This window comes from Podospora bellae-mahoneyi, chromosome 2, assembly GCF_035222275.1.
Source record: "Podospora bellae-mahoneyi strain CBS 112042 chromosome 2, whole genome shotgun sequence".
Taxonomy (NCBI): domain Eukaryota; kingdom Fungi; phylum Ascomycota; class Sordariomycetes; order Sordariales; family Podosporaceae; genus Podospora; species Podospora bellae-mahoneyi.
Genome location: NC_085881.1, coordinates 2,425,202 through 2,446,857, shown reverse-complemented (window position 1 = coordinate 2,446,857; position 21,656 = coordinate 2,425,202). Strand labels below are relative to the sequence as shown.

Sequence of the window (21,656 nt, the reverse complement as noted above, 5' to 3'; positions counted from 1 at the left end):
GGTAGAGAGCGTAAAAGCCAATCAGAGAAGGTCTGATTGCTGGATATCAGCGATAAGGCCCGGAGCGATATCAAGCGATATCTCCAGCTGTCTTTCTCCAAAGAAGGTTACGTCGGGACAATCGGCGTTTTCGTGACAAATTTCCATGAATAACACCTGTCGTGGACTTGACGTTGTGCAACACTCTTCCAGGACATCGCAAGCGAAGCAAGCGAAGAATACGTTGAACCCAAAACACCGAACTGAAAGCCACAGCGACACAAAGAGCCACACCTGTCGCCGACCGCCCACCCACCCCCTCGACGCCGCACCCTCGCAACGCTGTTGGGCAGTTTTCCACGTCGTTGTCGTGTGGTCCAGATGAAGACAGAACCGCCTGAACTAATTTGGGCGAATTGGCCAATCGGCTGACAGATATCAATATAGCCAGGACAAGGTGGTGGCATCGAAAGGCTGTGCAACGGCCTTGAAACAGTTACCTTCTCACCGGAATCCAATCGTCGTCTCGCCCAGCTCAAAGGCTGAGATTCCCGAAATATGTCGAGTCACTCGAGTTTTGCGAATCAAGAACAGCAGTCTATCTACTACACCTGATTATACGGGCAATGCGACGACGACGCCCTCCTGATATCCTCAGGATGAAGATCCAGTCATGATAAGAGTCATTGATGGACCGATCAGTTATCAGCCTTGTGGCTTTGCCTTGACCGTGTGTGTGGGTGTCAATCAGGCATCAAACTGCATGGGTGTGATTTGGGGCCTGAGGCCGTCAGCTCGTTGACGTCGTTTTTGACGTCGGTCACACGTTGCCCATACGGACGGGCTCTGCAGTTTATACAGTATTTCCAAACAGTGTCCGGTGAGCCCAAGGGCCAGACTGTTGGGCCTCGCTCGCATTGCGACATCTCGATCTCCAACACGGAAACCATCGACTGCCGAGCACAGCGGGCCGGCCCCCCGACCTTTAAGGAGGCCAGGGGTAAAGTCTTGGTTTGACAGCGCCCCTGCCTTTATTGGAAGGATTGAGTTATCAAACATCTGGTCATGATCAGAGCGCTAACTCTTCGCAAAGCAATGAAGGAGGGCATTGAGATGAAAGGTACTGATACAAATAACGATTGCTCGAGATCCGAGTAGAAACTGCAACATGATGAAATGGAAAAGCTGCGAGTTGCGCTCCCGAGTAAATCGGCTACGACGGCTTGCAACATCGCCGACTTCTTTTTGCTGTAGCCTATCACGACCCGCTCGTTTCCCGTCCAATGAACGCAGCATCAGCACTATCAACCCTGGCCACCACGAAAAGGGCTCTACCTCCGCTGCCGTCCCGAAGGCAGCAATGAGGGATGGCTACGGTGATCTCTGCTACAAGCTGCCAGTCAGAGCCCCTAAATGATTGCGTATAGATTGCCCGTGCAGTCGGGATTCGTCGATCTGTCTGAGACACCATCTATCTTATGGGCTGAGTTTGCATACAGCCAATCGACATCCTTTTGCGTCCGTCATAGATTCCATCTTGTGGAGGAGGGGAACAGAAAGAAGGGGGGGAGGCGCTCCAAAAAAAGACGTCTTTCTACATGACATCGTCGCCGTTGCGAGCCTTGTTCCTCAGCCACAAGGCAGCATTTGAAAGATGGTTACCATTCGCGACTCCAAGACTGACATGCCTCTTTCGGAGATGGCTCCCAGGTGTCTCCCATGTCTGGTTCACCCGTCGCGGTGGACCGCCCTACCCTGGACCCCTTGTCCACCCTCCATCGCCTGGTCGGGTGGAAGGATGCCAGCCAATGACAGCCTCCTGTCAGCAATGGTTGAAGATTTTACTCAGCCCAGCCCAGCCCAGGAGTAGTCCAACAAATGAACTCGGGCTGACGAGCTGCGCCCTGACCGAATATTCTTGGGGTCAGCAAAGGGTAGGGGCCGAGGCTTGTAATTTGGTATTCCCCCACATGGAGACTGCATACAGTCTGCAAACTGGTAGGGATGGCGTGACATTGTATGCTCAATACACATCTAGCGCCCTTCTACCGACGGTATCGAAGATGTTTGGCCCAGACAAAGCCACACCAGTCTGGGATCGCGCCTCTATCATGCCGGTAGCCCCCTCGGACGAGTCGCCCAGAAACTGGGAACCTTTATCAAGATCTCACAGCCTGCTTCAAATCCTCAAGGCTTTTTTCCTGCATCTTCTCACCCTACCTACCTACCTACCTACCTACCTACCTACCTACCTACCTACCTACCTACCTACCTACCCCCTTTTCTTGTGTTCCCATCTCATACAGCCAACATACTCTCTTACTTGAACTATTATTCCTTTGTGTGACACAGATTGGCTTTTCCTTCCCAGCCAACTTCCCTGATAGTGGACACGACCGTATTGGTATCCGGGCAGGCCAGCTCACCGACCACAATGGACAAATCCGAGAGACAAAACCCTTCGGAGATGTTGGGAGCCCATCCCAACGGACCGAACGGGCCCTACACACCTCCTCTCACCCCAGCCCTTCACATTGATAGCCCTGGCACCACCGACACCAGAGGCCAGCTCTCCATCGACCATCTTCACATCGTCCACAGTCCAGCCGATTTGACGCATGACAGCGTAAGGAACCAGACAGAGACAGAGCCCAACCTGCGACACAGAAGAGTCCGAACCGCCGACTCGGAATCCTCTTCCTCAACCGAAGCAGCCATGTCCAGCTCCTCCTCCAGCCCCAACCCCCGAGCAGCGTCTGTCTTTAGCACCCAAACCCTCATCAGCGAGGAAACCGCCCCTCCTCCCAGAGCCACAACCCCCTCCCGCCAGGACTCCCACCCCATCGAAACCTACGAGGGCCACCAGCAAGACCCCTCCCCTCACAGCACCTCCCGGGCCAAGATCAGGGGGTACACCGACGGGAGAGACGACAAGGCTTTTCCTCGCATCTCCAAGCCGCTTGAGCTGCTGAGGGGATCGTACGACGTGGTTGTGATCGGATCTGGGTATGGCGGCGGTGTTGCTGCCTCCCGCATGGCGAGGACGGGGCAGTCGGTCTGTGTGCTTGAGAGGGGGAGGGAGAAGTGGCCGGGGGAGTATCCTACCGGCGCGGTGGAGGCGTTCAAGGAGCTGCACTACTCGGGGCAGCTGGCCCCGGCGTTTTTAAAGGGGAAGCTGGTGGAGGGTGGGAACCCTACCGGCATGTATCATATGATTTTTGGGAAGGGACAGAATGCGGTTGTTTGTAACGGTGAGTCCTGATCTGAAGTCCGGGTTAGGGGTTTCTTTTGTGCTGACGTTGAACAGGTCTCGGTGGCACTAGTCTGATCAATGCGAATGTGTTTATGGAGGCGGATAAGCAGACGCTGTCTATGAAGCCTTGGCCTAAGGAGATTAGGGAAAACCCAAAGGGTTTGGATAAGTGTGAGAACCCCCATTGCATCTAGGATACGATGGAAACGTGTGTGCTGACAGTGATGGCTTAGACTACAAGAAGGTGGAACAGGTCCTTGAACCTACCGAGTACCCCAGCGAGTGGCCCGAACTCCCCAAGACCAAAGTCTTCAAGGAACAAGCCGAAAACCTGGGCATGGGTCACAAGTTCAAGAAGGTCAAGCAGACAACACGCTTCCGCAATGGTCCCAACAGCTGCGGCGTTGAGATGTCCCCATCCAGCCTCACAGGCCAGGACGCCACGGGGGTCAACGACGGCTCCAAAACCACCACCCTCGTCACCTACCTAGCCGACGCCTGGAACTGGGGCGCCGAAATGTTCTGCGAGTGCGAGGTGCGGTATATCCAAAAGGACGAGAAAGAAGGCTACCGTGTCTTCTTCGCCTGGCACGGCAGGAACCGCGGGCTCTTCAAAGGCTATCTTCACAACGACCTTATGTGGGTCCATGCGAAAAAGGCCGTCTTCCTCGGTGCCGGCGCCATTGCTTCGACCGAGATCCTACTCAGGAGCAAGGCTATGGGCCTTTCCATGAGTGACAGTGTCGGACAGAACATGAGCGGGAACGGCGACATGTTGGCGTTTGGATACAACACCGACAGACACGTCAACGGGATGGGCAAGCCGGTCCCGTCGCCGTATAACCCCATCGGGCCAACGATTACGAGTGTGATTGATAACCGGGAGGGACACGAGAACCCGTTGGATGGGTATGTGATCGAGGAGGGGGCTATTCCCCATGCTCTGTCGCATCTTTTCCAGGTCATGTTGGACTTCATGCCGGGAAAGAAGGACCCGAGGGATGATACTATCATCGAGAAGACGCAGGCTGCTCTGGCGAGATGGGGTTCTAGACTTTTGGGACCCTACTTCAAGAATGGCGCTACGGAACGGACGCAGGTGTATCTGGTCATGTCGCATGACAGCAATCAGGCCATGCTGTCGCTGAAGGACGACAAGCCCGTTCTAGAATTCCTCGGCGTCGCTCGCAGCCACCACGTCAAGAAGCTCAACAACATCTTGGAGCGGGCCACAGAGTATGTTGGAGGTACCTTGGTACACAGCCCCTTTTACGGGATCATGGGCCAGCAAATCACAGTTCATCCCATTGGGTAAGTTTCTTTTTCGTCTTTTCCTCCGAATGTACCACGTTGCACCGACGGAAGTTTTCTTCTTTTTTCTGACCCAAATTTAGTGGTGCCTGCATGGCTCGAGACAATACGGGGAGGACTGGTGTTACCAACCATGTCGGTCAGCTCTTTAGCGGAAACGGAGCGGAAGTCCATGACGGGTTTGTGGTTACAGATGCCTCTGTGATTCCGACTGCGCTGGGTGCCAACCCTTTTGCCACTATCGCTGCTTTGGCGGAACGATCGGTGGAGGCGTACTGCGAGTCCAAGGAGCTCAAGATTAGCGAGGAGAAGAATGGCATTCTCAACTTGCTCGGGGAGCCGGCGCATGCTCCCAAGCGGTGCAGGCCCAAGCAGAGGCGGGAGCAGTTGAAGGCTGAGGAAGAGCTGATCAGCATTCAGACGGCAAAGAAGGTCATGGACAAGGCTCGGATTGTCAAGGCTAGCGGCATTGGCTTTACCGAGGTCATGTCTGGCTTTCTTCATGCTGATACCAAGATGACCGAGGATAACCGGGCGACGTATGAGCTTGCTCATCGCATTGGTAAGTCGCTCTGTGAGAGCGCGAGGTTCTTCCTCAGCGTGCAGTCTTTCAACACCAAGGAGATGATCAGCCATGTGCAGCATCGTGGGATGCTGACCGGCACTTTTGTCTGCCCGGCCATTCGTGGGTCCCCGTTCATGGTGCAGAGAGGAGAGTTTAATCTGTTCATCCTCAACTCCAAAGCTCCGGGGACTCGCAACCTGACCTACGACTTTGACATGACTGGTGTCGATGGCAGGAGGCTGCACTTCCACGGCTACAAGGTGGTTGACTCGTCGGTTGCCCTGGCCCCTATCCAGTTCTGGAAGGCAACCAGCACCCTCTACGTGACCATCAGCGAGCACGTCCCAGGCATGTGCCGCGATCTCGACGACGAGGACGCCTGGCGCAGAGGCGCCCCCATCGCAAAGGGCATCATGCAAATCCAACCTAGCGACTTCCTCTCCCAGATCAACACCATGACCACCACCGGCAGCAGCTTCATCCGCAAAGCCGTCAGCGCCGCCAGTTTCCTGACTTACTTCACCCGCCGCTCCATGTCCCTCTTCCTCGCCCCTCTCACCCCCCTCCAATACCCAACCCAAACGTTTACCGGCTTCACAAACGACACCAACCCCGACAGCTCCTACGCCATCGTCGCCTCGGACGGCGTAACAACCCGCATGCACAAATGGGAGCCCACCCACGTCCCAGAAGGCCACCAGGTAAAAGACCTCTTCATGATCCCCGGCGCGAGCGTCGACCACCAAATCTTTGCCCTCCCTACCATCCCCTTCAACGCAGTCAACTACTTCCGTCGAGCAGGCTACCGCGTCTGGGTGTCCGTCCACCGCATCGGCCAGCTCATGATCGCAGGCAACAACTGGACAACGTTTGACGCCCGCCTCGACCTCCGCGCCTGCCTGGAATACATCCGCAAATCCCAGACCACCACCCTCACCCCCAAACTCGCCTCCCCGGAAAAAGTCTACTGCGTCGCCCACTGCATGGGCTCGGTAGCCTTCTCCTCCGGCCTCCTAGACGGGACAATCCCCCCCTCCTGGATCTTGGGGATAAACTGCTCACAGGTATTCATGAACCCCATCTGGGGACCCGCCAATATGGCCAAAGTCATGGCTGGCGGTCCTTTGCCTCTTGACAAGTTATACAACGCCGTCTGCGGCTCTTGGTTCAGCTGCTCGACGAGCAAAGACGAGGGATGGGCTCAGTATCTCCTTAACCAAGCCCTGAGGCTATACCCCCAATCCCGCAAAGAAATGTGCAACAATGCCGCCTGCCACCGAACTTCGTTGGTGTTTGGTCGGTGCTGGAACCACCACAACCTCAACGAGGCTACACACCGGCAGATCGACCGGTTTTTCGGGGGGGTGAACATGCGGTTGCTGAATTTGCTCATGAAGATGGGCTACGAGGGTCATGTCATGACCAATGCGCCAATGTATGAACCTCTGGACACGAGGGAGAATGTCCAACGACTAAAAGGGATACCTATCATGCTCTGGGTGGGCAGGGATAACGCTGTCTTGTCACCCGAGGCTACCGAGCGGACGTACGAGGTGTTGTGCAGCCAGTTTGAGGACGGGGATTACAAGCGCAAGGTTGTGCCGGGGTATGGGCATCTGGATGGGTGGATGGGGAGAAACGCGTGGAGGGATGTGTACCCGTTTGTGAGGGAGGAGGTGGACAGGGTGGTGAGGGGGGAGGGGTACAGGTTTGAGGAGCCGGATGATGAGTTCAAGGCGATGGTGCACGGGAATGAGATTTATTATTAGGGGGCGTGTTTTCTTGTGTCTTATTTTTTTTTTTTTTTGGGGGGTTTCTTCTCTATATATACAGACTGAAAGGGATTTCAGTGTTTCTCTTTTTCCATCTCAGTTGGATACCCATTATTATATATGGAACACCAAATACGTCCGACATATCAGCGTTTGGTTTTCCCTTTTTCTCTCCACACTATGTATCACCTCTACGGCAGTCGGGTCATTGGAACAAACAACTAGGTAGATAGATAGCAATGGCAGGACCATCTCGAAACGAGCTTTTGCTCAACCATCAAAGCCGTTTTTGTATTTCTCGTCATCCCTTCCTTGCCCTTATATCTCTTCCTCTCATGTCCATGTCCCAAGTTGTCTACATAACACAACACTCCAAACCATACATGGCCCTCTCCACCTCCCTCTTCACCTGGTACCAATCCGCCCTCCTCTCCGCATACTCATACACCTCCTCCGCCCTAAAGATCCCCCCAAACCTGTCCCCATCAGCAATAATCGTCGCCATCTCCTTGGCATGCTTCGCATCAATCAGATAAATCTGGCTCAGCTCCCTTAACGCCTTGAAATACGCGAGCAAGTCCTTGTTCTTGAGCGTGCGGATGTACTCAAAGTAGAGATTCATATCCGCAATCAGCTTGATCGCCCCCTCGGTGCTGATCCGCTGTCTCTTCAGATGCTTGCACACCGCCGTAAAGAGCCGGAGCCCAACCTCGCCATTGAACACATCAAGCATCGACTTGTCTGTGCTGCCCACCAACATCGAGGTGTGCGACGCTACCAGATCCTTGATCCTCTGCGCTGTTTTTGAAGGGCCAATGTCCATATCTATCGCCCCCGCCGGTGGCTTCGGAGCAGGCGCCTTCTCCATCCCAGGGATCGTCCCTGACAGAATGGAATCAGGAGCAGAGATACCCCCCGGGTTATAGTCCGTCGGCAACTGAGTAGTGGCGCAAATGTATTCCACCTCGTCCATGAGCACGTCGATGCCCTTATTAAGGCCGGCGGCGACGCTCTCGTCGAGCATTTGCTCAAACTTTTTCTTTGCCATGCCCGCAGGATCCAAAAAGTCGTTTCTGTCGGCAATTTTTGGCTGGGCGAGCTGTTGCTCGTAAAAGACGTCGATCATCTGGGAGATGAGGTCGCCCACGTTGACCAGCTCGATAAATGTGACCAAGGGGGCCACGCCTCCCTTTTCGTGTTCGCTGACCTCGCGGGGGTTGTATTGGGATAGATGGGTGACGGCCTTGTCGAAACCAGGCTTGACGTGGCCGTTGCCGAGGATGCGGAGGAGCGTGACGAAGATGGTTTCGCACATCTCTCGCGCCTCGCCGCCGACTTGGCCTCCAAGCTGGATGAAGACAGCGACACGACCTAGGCTGGCTTTAGCTCCGTGAACCAGGCTGAGCGCTACCTCGATGCTGAAGAGGGATTTGATGCCCTCCAGCCGAGACGTCATCAGCGCCGCCTTGGCTGCCAATTCATCCGCAAATGCTTTGCCTGGTAATGGACTGCTGGCGCGATCGCCAGGAGTGCCCGCTGGCGCAGGAGACCCTGCCCGACTCGGAGTCGACGGTCCACCATTAGCAGCCGCCGTCACAGCAGGTTTACTACTTGCAAACGGCGACCCTATGGGTAACCCCAGACTCGTAGGCAATACCGTAACAGGCATCATAACCACCTTCTTGAACGACGTCAAGAAGTCCTTCTTGTCCGCCTGCCGGTTCGCAAAGCTGCCCATATAAAACGACTCGGCACTCGCCTCCTGCTCCGACAACTTCTTCTCCCACTCCCCCACCTCCCTCTCCGCCTGCGCCGTGAACGTATCGATTTCGTCCTGAAAATACAAATCAATATGCGGCTCAAAAATCCTCAACGCTATCTCCTTCGCCTTCGCCTCCTGATCCACCTCCCCTCCCTCCGGCGGCGTCAGCGTCCTCAAGAACAACATCGTCTGCTCAAAAATCCCCGACACCGCCCTCAAATAACTCGGTATACTCCTCTGATGCGCATCATCAAACAAAGGCGTGATATACTCGACCATAATCTCTTCCCTGACCTTATCCACAAACCCCCAAAACACCCTCTGTGGCCTCGGGAATATCCTCCCAATGATCTCACCCTGCTCATTTACCTTCCTCCCCAACACCTCAAAAAACCTCCTCGACGGCTCCAGCGTGATACTATCCGCCATGGCCTGATTCACACAATCCATCGCATTCGCCAGCACCTCCCTATCCGCAAAAATCGGATGCTTCTGTATAAACAGCTCTACCCCCGCACTACTCCCCGGATTCAACACCTCCAACACATGCGCATACTTTTTCATCCTCCCATCCACATCCCAAAACTCATACCCCTGCTCAAACTCCCTCAGCACCGCGCTCTCAAAAATCACCGTCATCCCCTCCAACTTCTCCCTCCTCCCCTCCGCCCCATCCGCCCAGTCACTCCTCGCAAAACTCCTCAAATTAGCCAGCATCCTAGCCTGCCGATCCGGATCCCTAAAAACCTTGAAAACCAACGGATCCGTATGCGTCCTCGCCCTGACCAAATCGAAATAAAACGGCGCCAACGCCCCGTATATCCTCCCATACTCCTGCCTCGCATGACCCCTTATACTCCTCGCGTTCTTCACCACCAGCAACAACCCCTCCACATCCCTCGGCGGCTCCCCCCTTGACCCTCCTCCAGAAACTTTCATCGTCTCAAACCCATCCCTCAAATCAGAAATCTGCTGTTTCTGCAGCTGTATCTGCAGCAACTCGTGCTGTCTCCTCTCCTGTTCTAAATCCGCATCAAAGAATAAACTCTCTCTTTTTGTTGTTCCGGTTGGTGATGGGGGTGGTATCGGCTGCCCCCTCCCAACCCCACTGCTAATAGGTTGTTGTCGTCTCCTCTGCACCGCCTCCTCGAATCTTCTTCTCGCTTCCGCCTCGTCCCAGACACCCATGCTCTTTAACCGCGCCACCCAGCGTGTGTCGTCGTAGACCATCTCCTTGTACCGGCGGGACGTTCGGGCGAAGCGGAGGAGCTCCGGGACGGGGAGGTAGTCGAGTATGGTGGCGATGATTTCTACAAGCACATATCCATCAGTTTATGTTCCTGAGGGCCGGGGAGGTGGGGGGGGATTAGAAAGAGGGGTGGTGCGTACCAGCCGGCAAAACAGGCTTCGTGTCCAACATCTCGGTCGCCTGCAACGTCTTCAATATACTCGTCGAGTGCTGATGGTATTTTTGCCCCGCCGTCGTCGTCGTCGCGGCAGTCATTTTTCCCGTTCCAACCCCGCCCGTGGTGGGCGCTCGTCGGAGGGGGGTGATGTTCGACATTGCCAAGGTCTTTTGGATCACTGCCAATGAATCGTCTGATGGGATTACAAAGTTAAGAAAAGATAAGGGATCATAAAAAAAGCATCAGGTCATGTCATCGTGGAGCTTGAAAATGAAACCAAGCAAAAGGCGCTGAAGACTGGTTGGTTACAGTGTTGGGCGTTCTGGCGACGTCGAGCTTGATGTAAGCTTCAGATATTATGGTTGGGCGAGGCCGCATATTACGATTCCGATTTCAGGGGATGAGACACAAGCCCCAGCCCGCTACGGGGAGGCTGACCGCTAAAGCGGCCGTCGGGATGACGGGTTACGGAATGGGGCCGCGTATTGCTTCGGTGGCAGGTGGGGCAACTGGTGACAGCTGTCGGGCTGGATATATAAGTCCCCTAAACCACCACTAGCAATGATAAAATCCACCGACCAAAACCGTATATATTTCGCTCTTTCGCCCTCAACTCCTCGCTGTTACTGTACATAACTACATAAACCCAACACATACATAGACTCGCCCACTACAGTTCGTCATGACCGTGCTCACTCCCCGTGGCCTTGGCACCACCCTCCAAGTCCTCCATGGTCATAATCTTGACCACCAGGCTGGTCCAGCCAGTGAAATGCTGTGTTCTCTGACCCTTTCCAGTGTCGGGGTTGTACTGCTCCCAGGCAAACCCAGTCTCCTCCCAGGCATTGTAAATCGTCTCAACCAGGTTCTTGCGCAGGCGCGAGTACAAGTCTCTGGCGACCTCCTTGTGCGGCCCATCTTGTGTCGCAACGTACTATGAAACCCGAGTCAGCTTGTCATACCTGAAAAGTTTCAAGACCAAAAGACTTACGTGAAGCTGCTTCACAGCCATGTAGTTGATGTTGATCCAGATGGGACTCCGCCAGTAGTTCTCGGCCGTCTCATAGAGAGCATCCTTCTTGCTGAGACTGCGCAATCCATAGGGCGTCCAGAGCTCCTCCTCATCGCCAATCAAGGCCAGAATCCTGCCAACCTTGGGGTCGTCAGGCTTCATCAAGCCGGTCAAGAATGGGAAGAGAGAGATGTAGCCCTTGTGGCAGACGAGCTTGTTCTCCTCAAAGTCGTCGATCGTGGCATCACAGAAGCACCCGTCCGTCTCGGACCAGTGCAGGTCGACAAGGTTGTGCTCAATAGCGTCCAAAATGGTCCTGTACTCACTGACATCCTCCGCAAAGCCGAGAGCATCGCCAATGTTGGAGAGTGACTTGGCCATGAGACCAACCCAGGACATCAAGTCAACGTGCAGCTCCCCAGGATGCGGAGGTTGAGGGCGCGGGTAGTCATCCAGACCGCTGGTCAAGCAGTGAGTAGTGGTGCGGCCGCGCCATCTGTAAGCTTCCTTGGTGGAGTATGCTTCTCTGTCGTAAGACTTGATATCGCCCTTTTGTGTCTTTCTAAACCATTGGAACTGGCGGCGGAGCAGCGGGTAGATCTTGCGTAGATAGTCGAGGCCAACCTCGGGGTTCTCGAGCGAAGCGTTGGCCAAAGACTCACTCTGAGACAGGCGTTCCTTGTGGACAGCCGCGGTGCCGTTGGTGTTCAGCAGTCTTTCGACAAACTGCTCAACAACGAGGAAGAGAGTAGGCGGGTTGGCATAGTGCGGGTATTGAGTCTGGAACTCCTGAGGGACTTTGCTGCGTGCCTCGGCGCCCAAGATCTGCTCGCGCCCGATCCAACCGTCTTCATCAATGAGGTTAAACCAGCTTTTGATGACCTCCAGAGCAAGATCAGTGTCCCAATCCGCAATAGGCAGCAGGTGAAAACCCTCATCCCACAAGAACCCGCGAGGGAAGAATGGACGTGAAGGAACACTGGTGAAAAGCTCATGCGGCCCCTCCAAAGCTTCCGCATGTCTAGCCCTAGCCTCGGCAGCCTCCTCCCAGAAGCCCTCATCAACTTCATCATACTCTGGCGCATAAGACCGGTCCACCACTGCCTGCCCATAGAAATACCCAATCCCACCAATCAAGTTCGAAAACATGCTCCGGCCAAACTTCTTGTACTTGTCCGCATTAAACGGTGCCTTCAGCGCAAACACCCCCCCAAACCTCTCCCCAAACTCCTCCGAGCCAGCCTTGATCTCCCTCGTCAGATCCTCACTCTTGAGCTCCGTACCCGCACTCTCGCTAGAGAAGAGTACATCAAACTCAAAGTCCCCCTCGAAGACCTTTTGCACAATGTGCACATTCCCCTTCCCCGGCCTATTCTGCAGTGTGAAAACCTGCCAGACCGGCGGCGCATGCTCGGCATTATCATACTTGTTCTCCACCAACCAATCCACCTGCTCCTTCAACTGCCTAAACACAATCGGCTTCGCCTGCCAAATCTGCTCGTCCGGATACTGCAAACTCTGCACCGTCGTCCTCCCCCCCTCCCCCCACGCCTCCAACTCACTAATCTCATGCGTACTAGTCGGCCTCTCCCCCTCCCCCTTTGTAACCACAAGCTTATACCCCCCCAACCCTTCACTCTCCCCGCTAAGCACCACGTCCCCCTCATACCCCCTCTTCTCCTCGCCCCTCTCCGCCTCCAGCCTCCCACCGCCCTCCTGCGTCACATACAAAATCACCGTCGTCCTCTGCTCCGGATCCCCCAAACCCCTTCACCCTCGCTCCCCAACTCCCCCCATTCCTCCCCCCCGGAACCTTCACAAAGCTCGTCGTGAGCGTCAGCCCATTCCCCCTATCGTGAATCGTCTGCACCCCTCCGTTCCTCGCATCGTACTCATCCCACCCGTACCCTTTCATCCCCTCGTTCTGCTCACAGGTATACCGCATCGTGTTCTGAAAGTCCTGGAAACTCTCCACCTTCCCCCACATCAGGCCCGTCATCAACGATTTAGGAATCCTAGGGCGCACCCCAAAGTAAAGATTTGGGCGGTAGGGACCCCATAGCAGTGATGAGTTCTGCTGTGAGGCGAGTTCGCTGTGGAGGATGGATTCATCGTTGTTGGAGGGGGCCGCAGCATCGATGGTGGCGGTGACGGTGGTGGTAGAAGTGAGAAGGGCGGTGGCTGCCAGGAGGCACCTCCAGTTGGGGATCATTGTGCGTCAATTGATCGGTTCGAGAATATATGTGTGATTATACCATCATCATCATCATCATCATCATCATCATCATCGCCGTCGTCGTCTTCGGCAGTATCGCGATTGTTCGTGGTGGTCAGGCACCTGTCTGCTATCACCAAACCCAATTCGGACAGCTTGCAAGTTGGAGCTCTCTCCCGCCCAAAGTCTTGGCCCCTGGCCTATGTAGGTTGTCCCTGGCAGTGGCTCTCAGCTGTGGCTGCCCCACCCCCCGATTGGGCGGGCCCCGGAGTTATCCATCGGCCCGCGCCCCCCGCCGAAGATCCCCAACAAAACCCCACCTTTTTTCGCTTCTGGGGGGTCTTCAAAGCAACTGTGCTCCCACCTGTTCTTCTCTCCAACTCTCGCTCAGTACCTACTGTACATACAAGTAGATCTGGAGAGACAGTGACACCTTCCGAATTGGTAGGTTATATCCGTATCAAGCGAGCCATCATAGCATCTGCATCCACAGAGCCGCTAGGCAATTTTGACTTCATCTGATGATTAGTGAGTGTGTGTGAGTGTGTGTGTGTGTGTGTGTGTGTGTGTGTACACTCATGGTTTACGTACTGAATCTTTTGCAAAGTTTCAATAACGGTGTTGACATGGTTGACGCCATCTGTGGGATATCTGCAAGCCACCGGTTTCAATTTACCTGCAGAGGGCCCAGAATGGCACTAATGGATATACTTGCACCACAAGTATCTCGACAAGGGGTGGACATCTGCAAACATCAAGCTACAAACATCTTCAGACGACTTCACGTGAAGAGCCGTTCCTCTTGTCCTTATCGCCGCCTCAGACGTCACCCGCCAGAGTTCCCGGCGTCCGTGTTATTTCCACCTCGAAAGTTCAGTCCATATCTCCATCGTCCACCGTCCGAGTGCCTCGAATGCCGGCCCTGATTGGGGCGGAAGGAAAATTCAAGATAGGATGTCATGTGCCAAGTCAATAAAGGCATCGAAACATGATCTGCAAGTGGATAGGTACAGGCCCCTCCCAGATCTAGGTTGAAAACATCGACGTGCCGAGTAGAAAAAGGAAGTAAAGAAATTAGAAAAGGCCACTTAACCCCATTTGAACACCACCATCGCTGGTGTTGCCTCCACAGACGTGCCACTCGGCGCTAATTCCATGATCCAGTGACCCCCCGTCTTGAATCGAAACATGATGAGGCCCTCCGCAGAGAGCCCGGAGATGATGTAGTTGTGATGGGACGAAGATGGCACAAACCAAGTCCCTAGTTCAGCATCAAGCAGCTCTCGATGAGCTGTCAGTCCTGTTGAGGCAGGAGTTTTCGGATCGACCCCCACACCCCAAGCCACGAGCAGATTACCATATCGATGCTCCCTCGGCCCTACCTCACACTCGAGATAGCTTCCATCTCTCCGAGATGCACCGTCAAAGCGGCCGTGTACTTCCATAACCTCGGTCACCGATGCGGCCTCGGGGTCTCACGAGCTTCATCGACACTCCGTGGAAGCGATGCTTGGTCTTCCGGATCTGATGAGCACAGATCATCTCGAGAAACCACGGCATAGACGCACCTCGGACGCCACTTCAACGGCGCTCCAAAGACGGAACTGACAAGTCTGGCATAGCGGCGGGTCAAGCTCTCGAGAGATCGATCACGCTAGGACTTGATTCTCCGGCACCCAGCAAGCCCGCTCCCTTGGCGTCGCCTCTTGTCGTCCCCTTTTCAGCTTTTCTCAATCACCGCAACAACTGCCGAAGATCAAAGACATGGGACGCCAAACCTTTCCAACACGAAAGCCTGCAGCAGGCGTGGGTTACAGAAGGATCGCATGCTGCACCTGTCTTGATTCTCTCGACCGAGGTCGAGACACCTGCATACGGTGCCAATCGCTTGCACCACGAGATCACGGAATGATCCCCAGTGGCCTGCTTCTGTCCCAACCTCCATCAACAAACGTAGCGGGGACCCATGGGTCGGCCTGTTGTGGCGTGAGGTGCTTGAGCTCCCTCCCCACCCACACTCCCTTCCTCGGCGCGGAAGCCCCCCGCAATACCGCATGCCATGGCTTGCCGATGGTACCTCTCCACGCCGTTCCTGGTCATGAGAAAAGAAGCTAGTGGCCGACGGGTCCGGAGTTGTAATTCAAGAGACGGGGAGAAATAAGCGGCACGCGGGTGGCCATATGATCCTCATCCTATAGGTTCTTGTTTCTCAAGACAGGACCGAACGATGTTCCCCTGGCCAACTTGGCCCGCCCTCAGAGCTACTACGCTAGAAGCACGACGGCAAAATAGGAAATAAACGCTCAACACCGCTGTGCCGCACCTTACCGGCTTCGCTGAGCGGAAAGCACTCGCAGAAAGAATAAGCCGATGGCGTAAAAAAAATGCAGGAACCAGCGCCCACTAGGGGAGTTCCCGTCGAGATGTATGATGGAGAGCAGATGATCGACGCTGTGCCATGTTAATCATGACAGAATATCCAGAAAAAAAGAAGAAGCGAGGTGGTCACTGGTCGTGCTGATGAAGCAGCAGCGGGAAGGTAATCAACGTAAGGTGAGAGAGGTGAGGGGGAGAAATCGATGATCTTGCCGCATAGAGACGTCGAGGGAACGCTGGGTGCGTCTTTCATGTCTGGGGAGCCGAGGGACCGGTGTTCGCCGAAGCTTCCATGCGTCTTCCATATATTGAGACGGGATGTGATGGGAGAGGTGTGGTTTCAGCTGCTCAAAAGAACCGCAGACGCGAGATAAGTCGGCCTCGCGGACTGCATCAAATGGAACGCAAGACGTTGCACTTTGTCTTTTGTCGAAAAGCACGGGGGGGTGCGAGAATAGAGTTTCTTGGCATCGCTCATCAGGGCACCTGCCGGGCGGTGAGAGAACTGCCTCTCCACAGCGCTCCACAGAGAGAGGTACCCGTCGGAGCCGCATTCGGTTAGCTCCCCCTGACAGACCAGGATCACCTTGTAGCTCTCTTCTCGTGCCCCTCACTCACTAACAACCATCTTCAGCCACACTTTGAAGGAAGCAAGCAGCACATGTGTAAAACAACACCGAAGAGAGATATCACAAGCCCAAACTATGCTCGACTTTGGTATTCGGCAATCACAACGACTTGTGAACTGCTCTGCTCTCTCACTCCATCAGATACCCTACCTACCTTGTTCCTTACCTCCGCAACAATTCACCACCACCACCACCACCCTAAACCCCACAGCCACCTCAACCACCCCAAAGTTCACCCGTCCCCGTCCCTCTCCCCCCGGGCATCTCCCGTATCATTTCCTCCTATCCCTATCTCCTCCATCCCACCCTCAACCCTCACTGCCGCCGCCCCAATCCCCGAGCAGCCGGGTGAAGACCAGACCCAGTACATCCTCAAGCTCAAACAGCTTCCCCTGTGGCTGTGCTCCCCATTCCCGGCTCTTCGGTGAATCTACACAAATGCTATTCCTAACAGCTGAAAAGTCTATCCCTCTCCAAAGTGGTGGTGGCTGTGCAGTAGCTTTTCCAATCTACCTGTGATCTCAACAACGAAAACCGGACTTGATCCCGGCCGTAGACACGGGCAAACCACAAATTACCATGCAATATGGCATTCTCCATAGTATCTCGTCATATCATTCTCCTTTCTATGAGGTAAGTTGGTTGCTCATGGTTGCACACACTTTCCCAACCAACACCAAAGGTACACCGCAGACAGCAACCAGCAAAAGGAGCAATACCATATCCTGATGAAACACCACCCACCACCACCACCTGCATACCACCCCTCCTTTATTCCCTCTCTCCCATCAAACCAACCCAACCAACCCTTCCAGAACATTTACTCTTGGCCCTGCAGTCCACAGAGTTACCTACCCATCTGCCCATGTTTTTTTTGCGCCGTAACATCATCATCTTCGTCCACCACCACCTGCAGCCAGCACTCCATACATCCCACCCCCAAACCCGACCACCCACCTCTGCAGAAGTACCCGTCCGTCCCCGTCCCTGGGGCAACTTAAACCCACAAAAAGGTACAAAGATAAATTAATCGCCGACCACTTTGGTCCCCATTCACTCACAAATCCCACGTTTTTGGTCCCCGAAAAAAAAAAGAAAAAAAAAAACCTAACTGTACCTTTCCTAGATGTAACCACGCGAAAGCAACTCACTCACCTAGGTGTATTGCATCTAACGTCTGTTACTCTCCAACCACCAACTGGACGAAGAAGTTGATTGCTCTCGTAAACATCACTCTTGAGTAATGACTTATACGGTCAATCCGAAGATGACCTTTCAACAATTTTCAATTGCGTTCACAAACCATGAATTACGTGGTGTGGCTGAAAGCTATTCCATCTTGAGGCATCAAATCCCGATTTTCCTAGGCAGCCACCACCTTTTAACATCGTCAACAAACGCCAAGAATGTCAAGGAAAAAGCCACAAAATCATAATCTCAATCTGAATGACCGACATGTTGCCCATAAGGCGCGCTCTTGCGTAACTCTTCAAAGATCTCGACTCACAGTGGCCTTGCATATGGCTTCACAAGGTGGTTCAAAGTTGAGTAAAGTAGCAACAGGCAGCAATCCTCATCTATTCCGCTTCACCGCAAAGTATACTTAAAACAGTCCTCGTAAAAGTCAAGGCGAAAAAACGAAAAAAATAAAAAAAATAAAAAAATCTATTCGTAAACCCATCAATCATGAGAAAAACAGAAACAGAGCAGTGTGTAAACCAAAAAGTCATGACTAATTCCCCCGTCCCCCATTCCCATTCATCCATCCCCATATACCCAAACCAACCTGTGACCTTGGAGAAAAAATAACCAATGAGTTGAATCTGAACAACCGTCCAACCAAAAGGGCCCAGGAAGGGGGTATACCTAAACGTTAAACCATCGGTGAGAAAAAACAAACAAGAAGTGAATATCAAAAAAAACCTGTCCCATATAGAAGCAAACAAATCCCAAAATGATCAAGAGAAATGAAGAACCCTTACAAAACAGGAAACTGACCACCAAAAAGGTCAAAATGTTTCTATCGCCGTGACCAAAAACAGAAAGAAAACCAAGCTGAAAAGAAACCTCCTTGCATGACCCTGACCAAAGAGAAGGAAGTGTCTCGCAGTCTCTCCATCGACTGGGGGAAAGTTTACCGTTGAAGAGCATATCATTTCCTCTCCAAGCTCAACACTGTCTTGCTTCCCCACTTCACCTTCCTATTTGAACCCTGTCAGCTTCTCTTCAACATTCCCATCCTCTGTCAAACTCACCACTTTTTATAGCCTCTCCATGTGTCTGTCTCTCAACGGTGTTCCGCGCCATCATAGTACCCACCATACGGCGAATCATAGTACCCAACATCACCCCCTCCGCTGCTTGCCCCGTCCCCGCCCCAGCTGGCACCCCCCCCCATGGTATAGCCCGAGGTCGTCGGGATGCCCATTGATGTCGGTGGGTAAGGGCTCATGCTGTGGCTGCTATACATGGCCTGATCCATCACGAGGTCAGACTCCCTTCTGCTCCCGCCACTGTGAGTCCGTTGCCCCGCACTGGCAGCTTCATGCCCTCGAGAGAGCATGTGGCTCATGCTGAAGCTTCCCCATGCCAGATCCCCTTCGTCCACCAACTCATCGGCACTGCGGATGCGGTAGCTACTGTCGGCATATTGCTCATTAAGGGCATCGCGTTGGTCGCGCTCCTTTTGCTCACGGGCCTTGTCCCCTGTATCACCATGTAAGTATATGCCAAGAGTAACAAAACGGGGTAAGACGTACTGAACTTGCGCTGAGCAATTCTATTTTGAATCCGGCGTCTCATCTCCGGGTCAGTCACGGCACTCCAGTCATCAGACTCCTTTGATCTCGGTGACGAAGACTTCTCCTTCTTGGAGCTGGTGGAACCCGAATACTTGGATGATCGTGAAGACATCTTGGCTTCTTCTGTTTCGGTGTCTGAGCCCGAGTAACTCGTGAGTTTGCTTGACTTGGACCGTCTGCTGCTGCGGCTCTTCTTCAAACTGCTGCTGGGTGCCGGTGTGTAGACGGTGCTGCCTTGAGCTCCGTCCCAGTCTACCAAGGACTCGTCAGGGTAGCTTCCCGTGTAGTCTGGGTCGATGCCCGAGTAATCTGTATCATGAGAGTATTGGTATGGGAACATTCTAAAGACTTGAAAGAAAATAAGGAAGAAAAAAAACGAGTCTCACAGGTCAAACGACTGCGCTCAGAATCTCAAGATATTGGCTCAGGATCTACAAGATGATGCTTCTGGAACGATGCTCGAGCGTGTATCTTCTGTTGCGATTCTGTGGCGTCCAGTCGGGAGATTCAAGATCTCTTATATACCAAGTTCCGTCAAGGATGATGACGATGAAGAGCCCCGTAAGGCTGTCGAGGAGGTGAGTGCCTTGAGGCCTTGATCACAAACGGTCACCAAACTCGGAATAGTAGGCCAGGGTCTCTAGGGCTTAGCGTTGACGTTGAAGGAACGAGCAAGACGATGATGACGGTATTTGCGGCGTCGGCCGTAGTACGAGGACAGCGAATGGAGGTGGGTGTAAGTCGAGGGGTGCAAGAAGGATGACACGCAAAGGGCCTGCGAAGACCGTATAAGACGGGCAATCCGAAGGGTTTAAACTGTCTTAAACCGGCACCGGTGACCAGGCCAAGAGAGCGGGTTGAAGGTCAGTAGTGGAGCGGGCTGATGATCTGGGTGTGTCTAGAGTCAAACCCTCCCGTCCTACTCCCCCTGGCACCCGTTGTGGGTTCAAGACCAAGACTCATGGCGAACGGGAGGCAGGGATGGGTAGGCGAGTGGATGGGCAAGGGTAAGGGTGGCTGCAAGTGCCAGTCAAGCAGCAGCCGTCGTTTGAGAGAGTCGAGATGCGTGTGGACACAGGCTACTGGGAGGGGGAGAGGAAGCTTGAGCCAGTGGGCTGGAGTGGAGGGGGGGCGTGTCCGGCGAGACAGACAGAGTGGTGTCTGGTCGTCGGTACCTGGTCAACGGTGAGTGGATGGGACAAGAGGAAAAAGTGACTTTGGTTGTGTTCCGCTCCCCACTCGCCTTCCCCTCCCGCTTTCACCTTGACATGGTACCTTGCCTCAAGGTAGAGCAGAGGGCGGTACGTATCTGAGCTCCCCCCTGACCCATCGGCAGAGTGACGGCACTGCACCCACCCACCAAGACAACCTACCAGATGGTCCCGCTCGAGGCGAACCCAGCCTCATTCCAATGTGTGCTGTCCCTGGAGCGCTCAGACAGCTGATTAGGTAACCAGTCAAGCTGAGCGAAGACGTATTCCGCAGACACGACACTGCCCAGCAACAAGAAACGAGAAATACGATAGATAAATTGACCCGAACACCGGGCAATCGTCTATGCGCTGAATGGGAAATCTGGCGTTCCCACCTCGGCACGGGGGTCAGGTAAGACAAGCATGGGAAACGATGGAAAAAGGAACAAATAGAAAGCAGAGAAGAAGTATTTTTAGGGAATTCCAGACCAATCATTGGCCCTCATGGCAGAGAACAATAAAAGAGGAGGGCATTGAGGGATCTCGCTGCCAGATCAGGGCAAAGCAGAAGCGGGCATTGAGAAGGGCGAGCAAACTCAAGAGGGTCGGCGGTGGGTTGCCGATCAGTGACCAGCATCTGATAATGTGGAGAAAAGACCCCTCAGAACGTCCCGAGGAGGCAGGGTTTGTTGGGCGAGAGAGCGGGAGGCAGTTCCTTCCCCCACACATGCATTCGGTCACCAAACCCGGAGAAAGCTCGTTCACGGCAGGGGCAGCCTCCCGGTGAGGCATCCAGGTTCTCTCATGGCAGCCTGGCTAGCATGCGTAAGAAGATGAAGACTCTCTCGGCGGAGAAGGAAGAAGAGCCTGTGTGGGTTTTGCTTTTGGTCGCGTGCAGATTCTCAGGAACAAGATGGATCACTCGCAGCTGAGGTGTGCTGTGCTCCTTCTCTTCTGCCGGATGGAAGAGTTGTTGAAAGTGGGAGGACTGTTGCAGATGTGGTAATTGTATCGGTCAGCCAATCACAGGCCCCAAAACGTAGTCAATTTGGCGGGGCTTAGTACAGATAGAGTTTAGTGGGTAACGCAAGGGCAACCCTGCTCGAGGGTTTTTCGCTGCGGGACCTGCAGTGGGGTCCCTGACATCGTTGTTTGAACGACACCACAGTCAGCTCTCTCTCGCTCTCTCTCTGGTTCGCGAGGATTAACCGCATTAAGCATCAACTACATGTCTTTCTCTTTGCCCAGAGACATTTTTCCCCTCCTAGAGGATGGGCATTCTTCCAAAACGGCACGGCATCTTGCGGAAGAAGCCCCATCGCATCTCGGGCCAACCTTGCGACCGATCGATGCGATGACCCAAGATGATGCATTCTACAATG

General features: G+C 53.9%; 4 protein-coding genes across 4 annotated transcripts; 1 reads left to right on the top strand and 3 right to left on the bottom strand.

Annotated features, from left to right (window-relative positions):
• Window positions 1-123: 123 nt before the first annotated feature.
• On the top strand, window positions 124-7,167 carry QC761_206010 (uncharacterized protein). Its single transcript, XM_062876333.1, has 4 exons — window positions 124-3,230; window positions 3,287-3,391; window positions 3,466-4,543; window positions 4,627-7,167. Exons 1-4 carry the CDS (start codon window positions 2,414-2,416, stop codon window positions 6,875-6,877), a joined length of 4,251 nt encoding a protein of 1,416 aa, XP_062734920.1. The 5' UTR covers window positions 124-2,413; the 3' UTR covers window positions 6,878-7,167.
• Window positions 6,986-10,206, bottom strand: RCY1 (F-box protein: endocytic membrane traffic, recycling ReCYcling 1; the record flags this gene model as incomplete). The annotated part of the gene is made up of 2 exons (XM_062876332.1): window positions 6,986-9,952; window positions 10,032-10,206. The coding sequence occupies 2 exons, from the start codon at window positions 10,204-10,206 to the stop codon at window positions 7,236-7,238; spliced, it is 2,892 nt and encodes a 963-aa protein (XP_062734919.1). The 3' UTR covers window positions 6,986-7,235.
• Window positions 10,207-10,718: 512 nt separating this feature from the next.
• Window positions 10,719-13,272, bottom strand: CWH41 (Processing alpha glucosidase I; the record flags this gene model as incomplete). The annotated part of the gene is made up of 3 exons (XM_062876331.1): window positions 10,719-10,982; window positions 11,040-12,776; window positions 12,835-13,272. The coding sequence occupies 3 exons, from the start codon at window positions 13,270-13,272 to the stop codon at window positions 10,719-10,721; spliced, it is 2,439 nt and encodes an 812-aa protein (XP_062734918.1).
• A 4,716-nt stretch (window positions 13,273-17,988) lies between these two features.
• QC761_205977 (uncharacterized protein) lies at window positions 17,989-21,235 on the bottom strand. The gene is made up of 4 exons (XM_062876330.1): window positions 20,455-21,235; window positions 19,040-19,390; window positions 18,600-18,986; window positions 17,989-18,481 (listed from the first exon to the last, which is right to left on the bottom strand). Exons 1-4 carry the CDS (start codon window positions 20,768-20,770, stop codon window positions 18,474-18,476), a joined length of 1,062 nt encoding a protein of 353 aa, XP_062734917.1. The 5' UTR covers window positions 20,771-21,235; the 3' UTR covers window positions 17,989-18,473.
• Between the last annotated feature and the right edge of the window lie 421 nt (window positions 21,236-21,656).

Excerpts from the sequence above, each read along its gene's own strand:
- QC761_206010 (XM_062876333.1), top strand. The coding sequence starts at position 2,414 with ATGGACAAATCCGAGAGACAAAACCCTTCGGAGATGTTGGGAGCCCAT. Across the intron at positions 3,231-3,286 it reads GAATGCGGTTGTTTGTAACG|GTCTCGGTGGCACTAGTCTG; the intron begins GTGAGTCCTGAT and ends GACGTTGAACAG. Across the intron at positions 3,392-3,465 it reads GATTAGGGAAAACCCAAAGG|ACTACAAGAAGGTGGAACAG; the intron begins GTTTGGATAAGT and ends GTGATGGCTTAG.
- QC761_205977 (XM_062876330.1), bottom strand. The coding sequence starts at position 20,770 with ATGATTGGTCTGGAATTCCCTAAAAATACTTCTTCTCTGCTTTCTATT. Across the intron at positions 19,391-20,454 it reads GCCTCGAGCGGGACCATCTG|ATTACTCGGGCATCGACCCA; the intron begins GTAGGTTGTCTT and ends CTCATGATACAG. Across the intron at positions 18,987-19,039 it reads AATTGCTCAGCGCAAGTTCA|GGGACAAGGCCCGTGAGCAA; the intron begins GTACGTCTTACC and ends ATGGTGATACAG.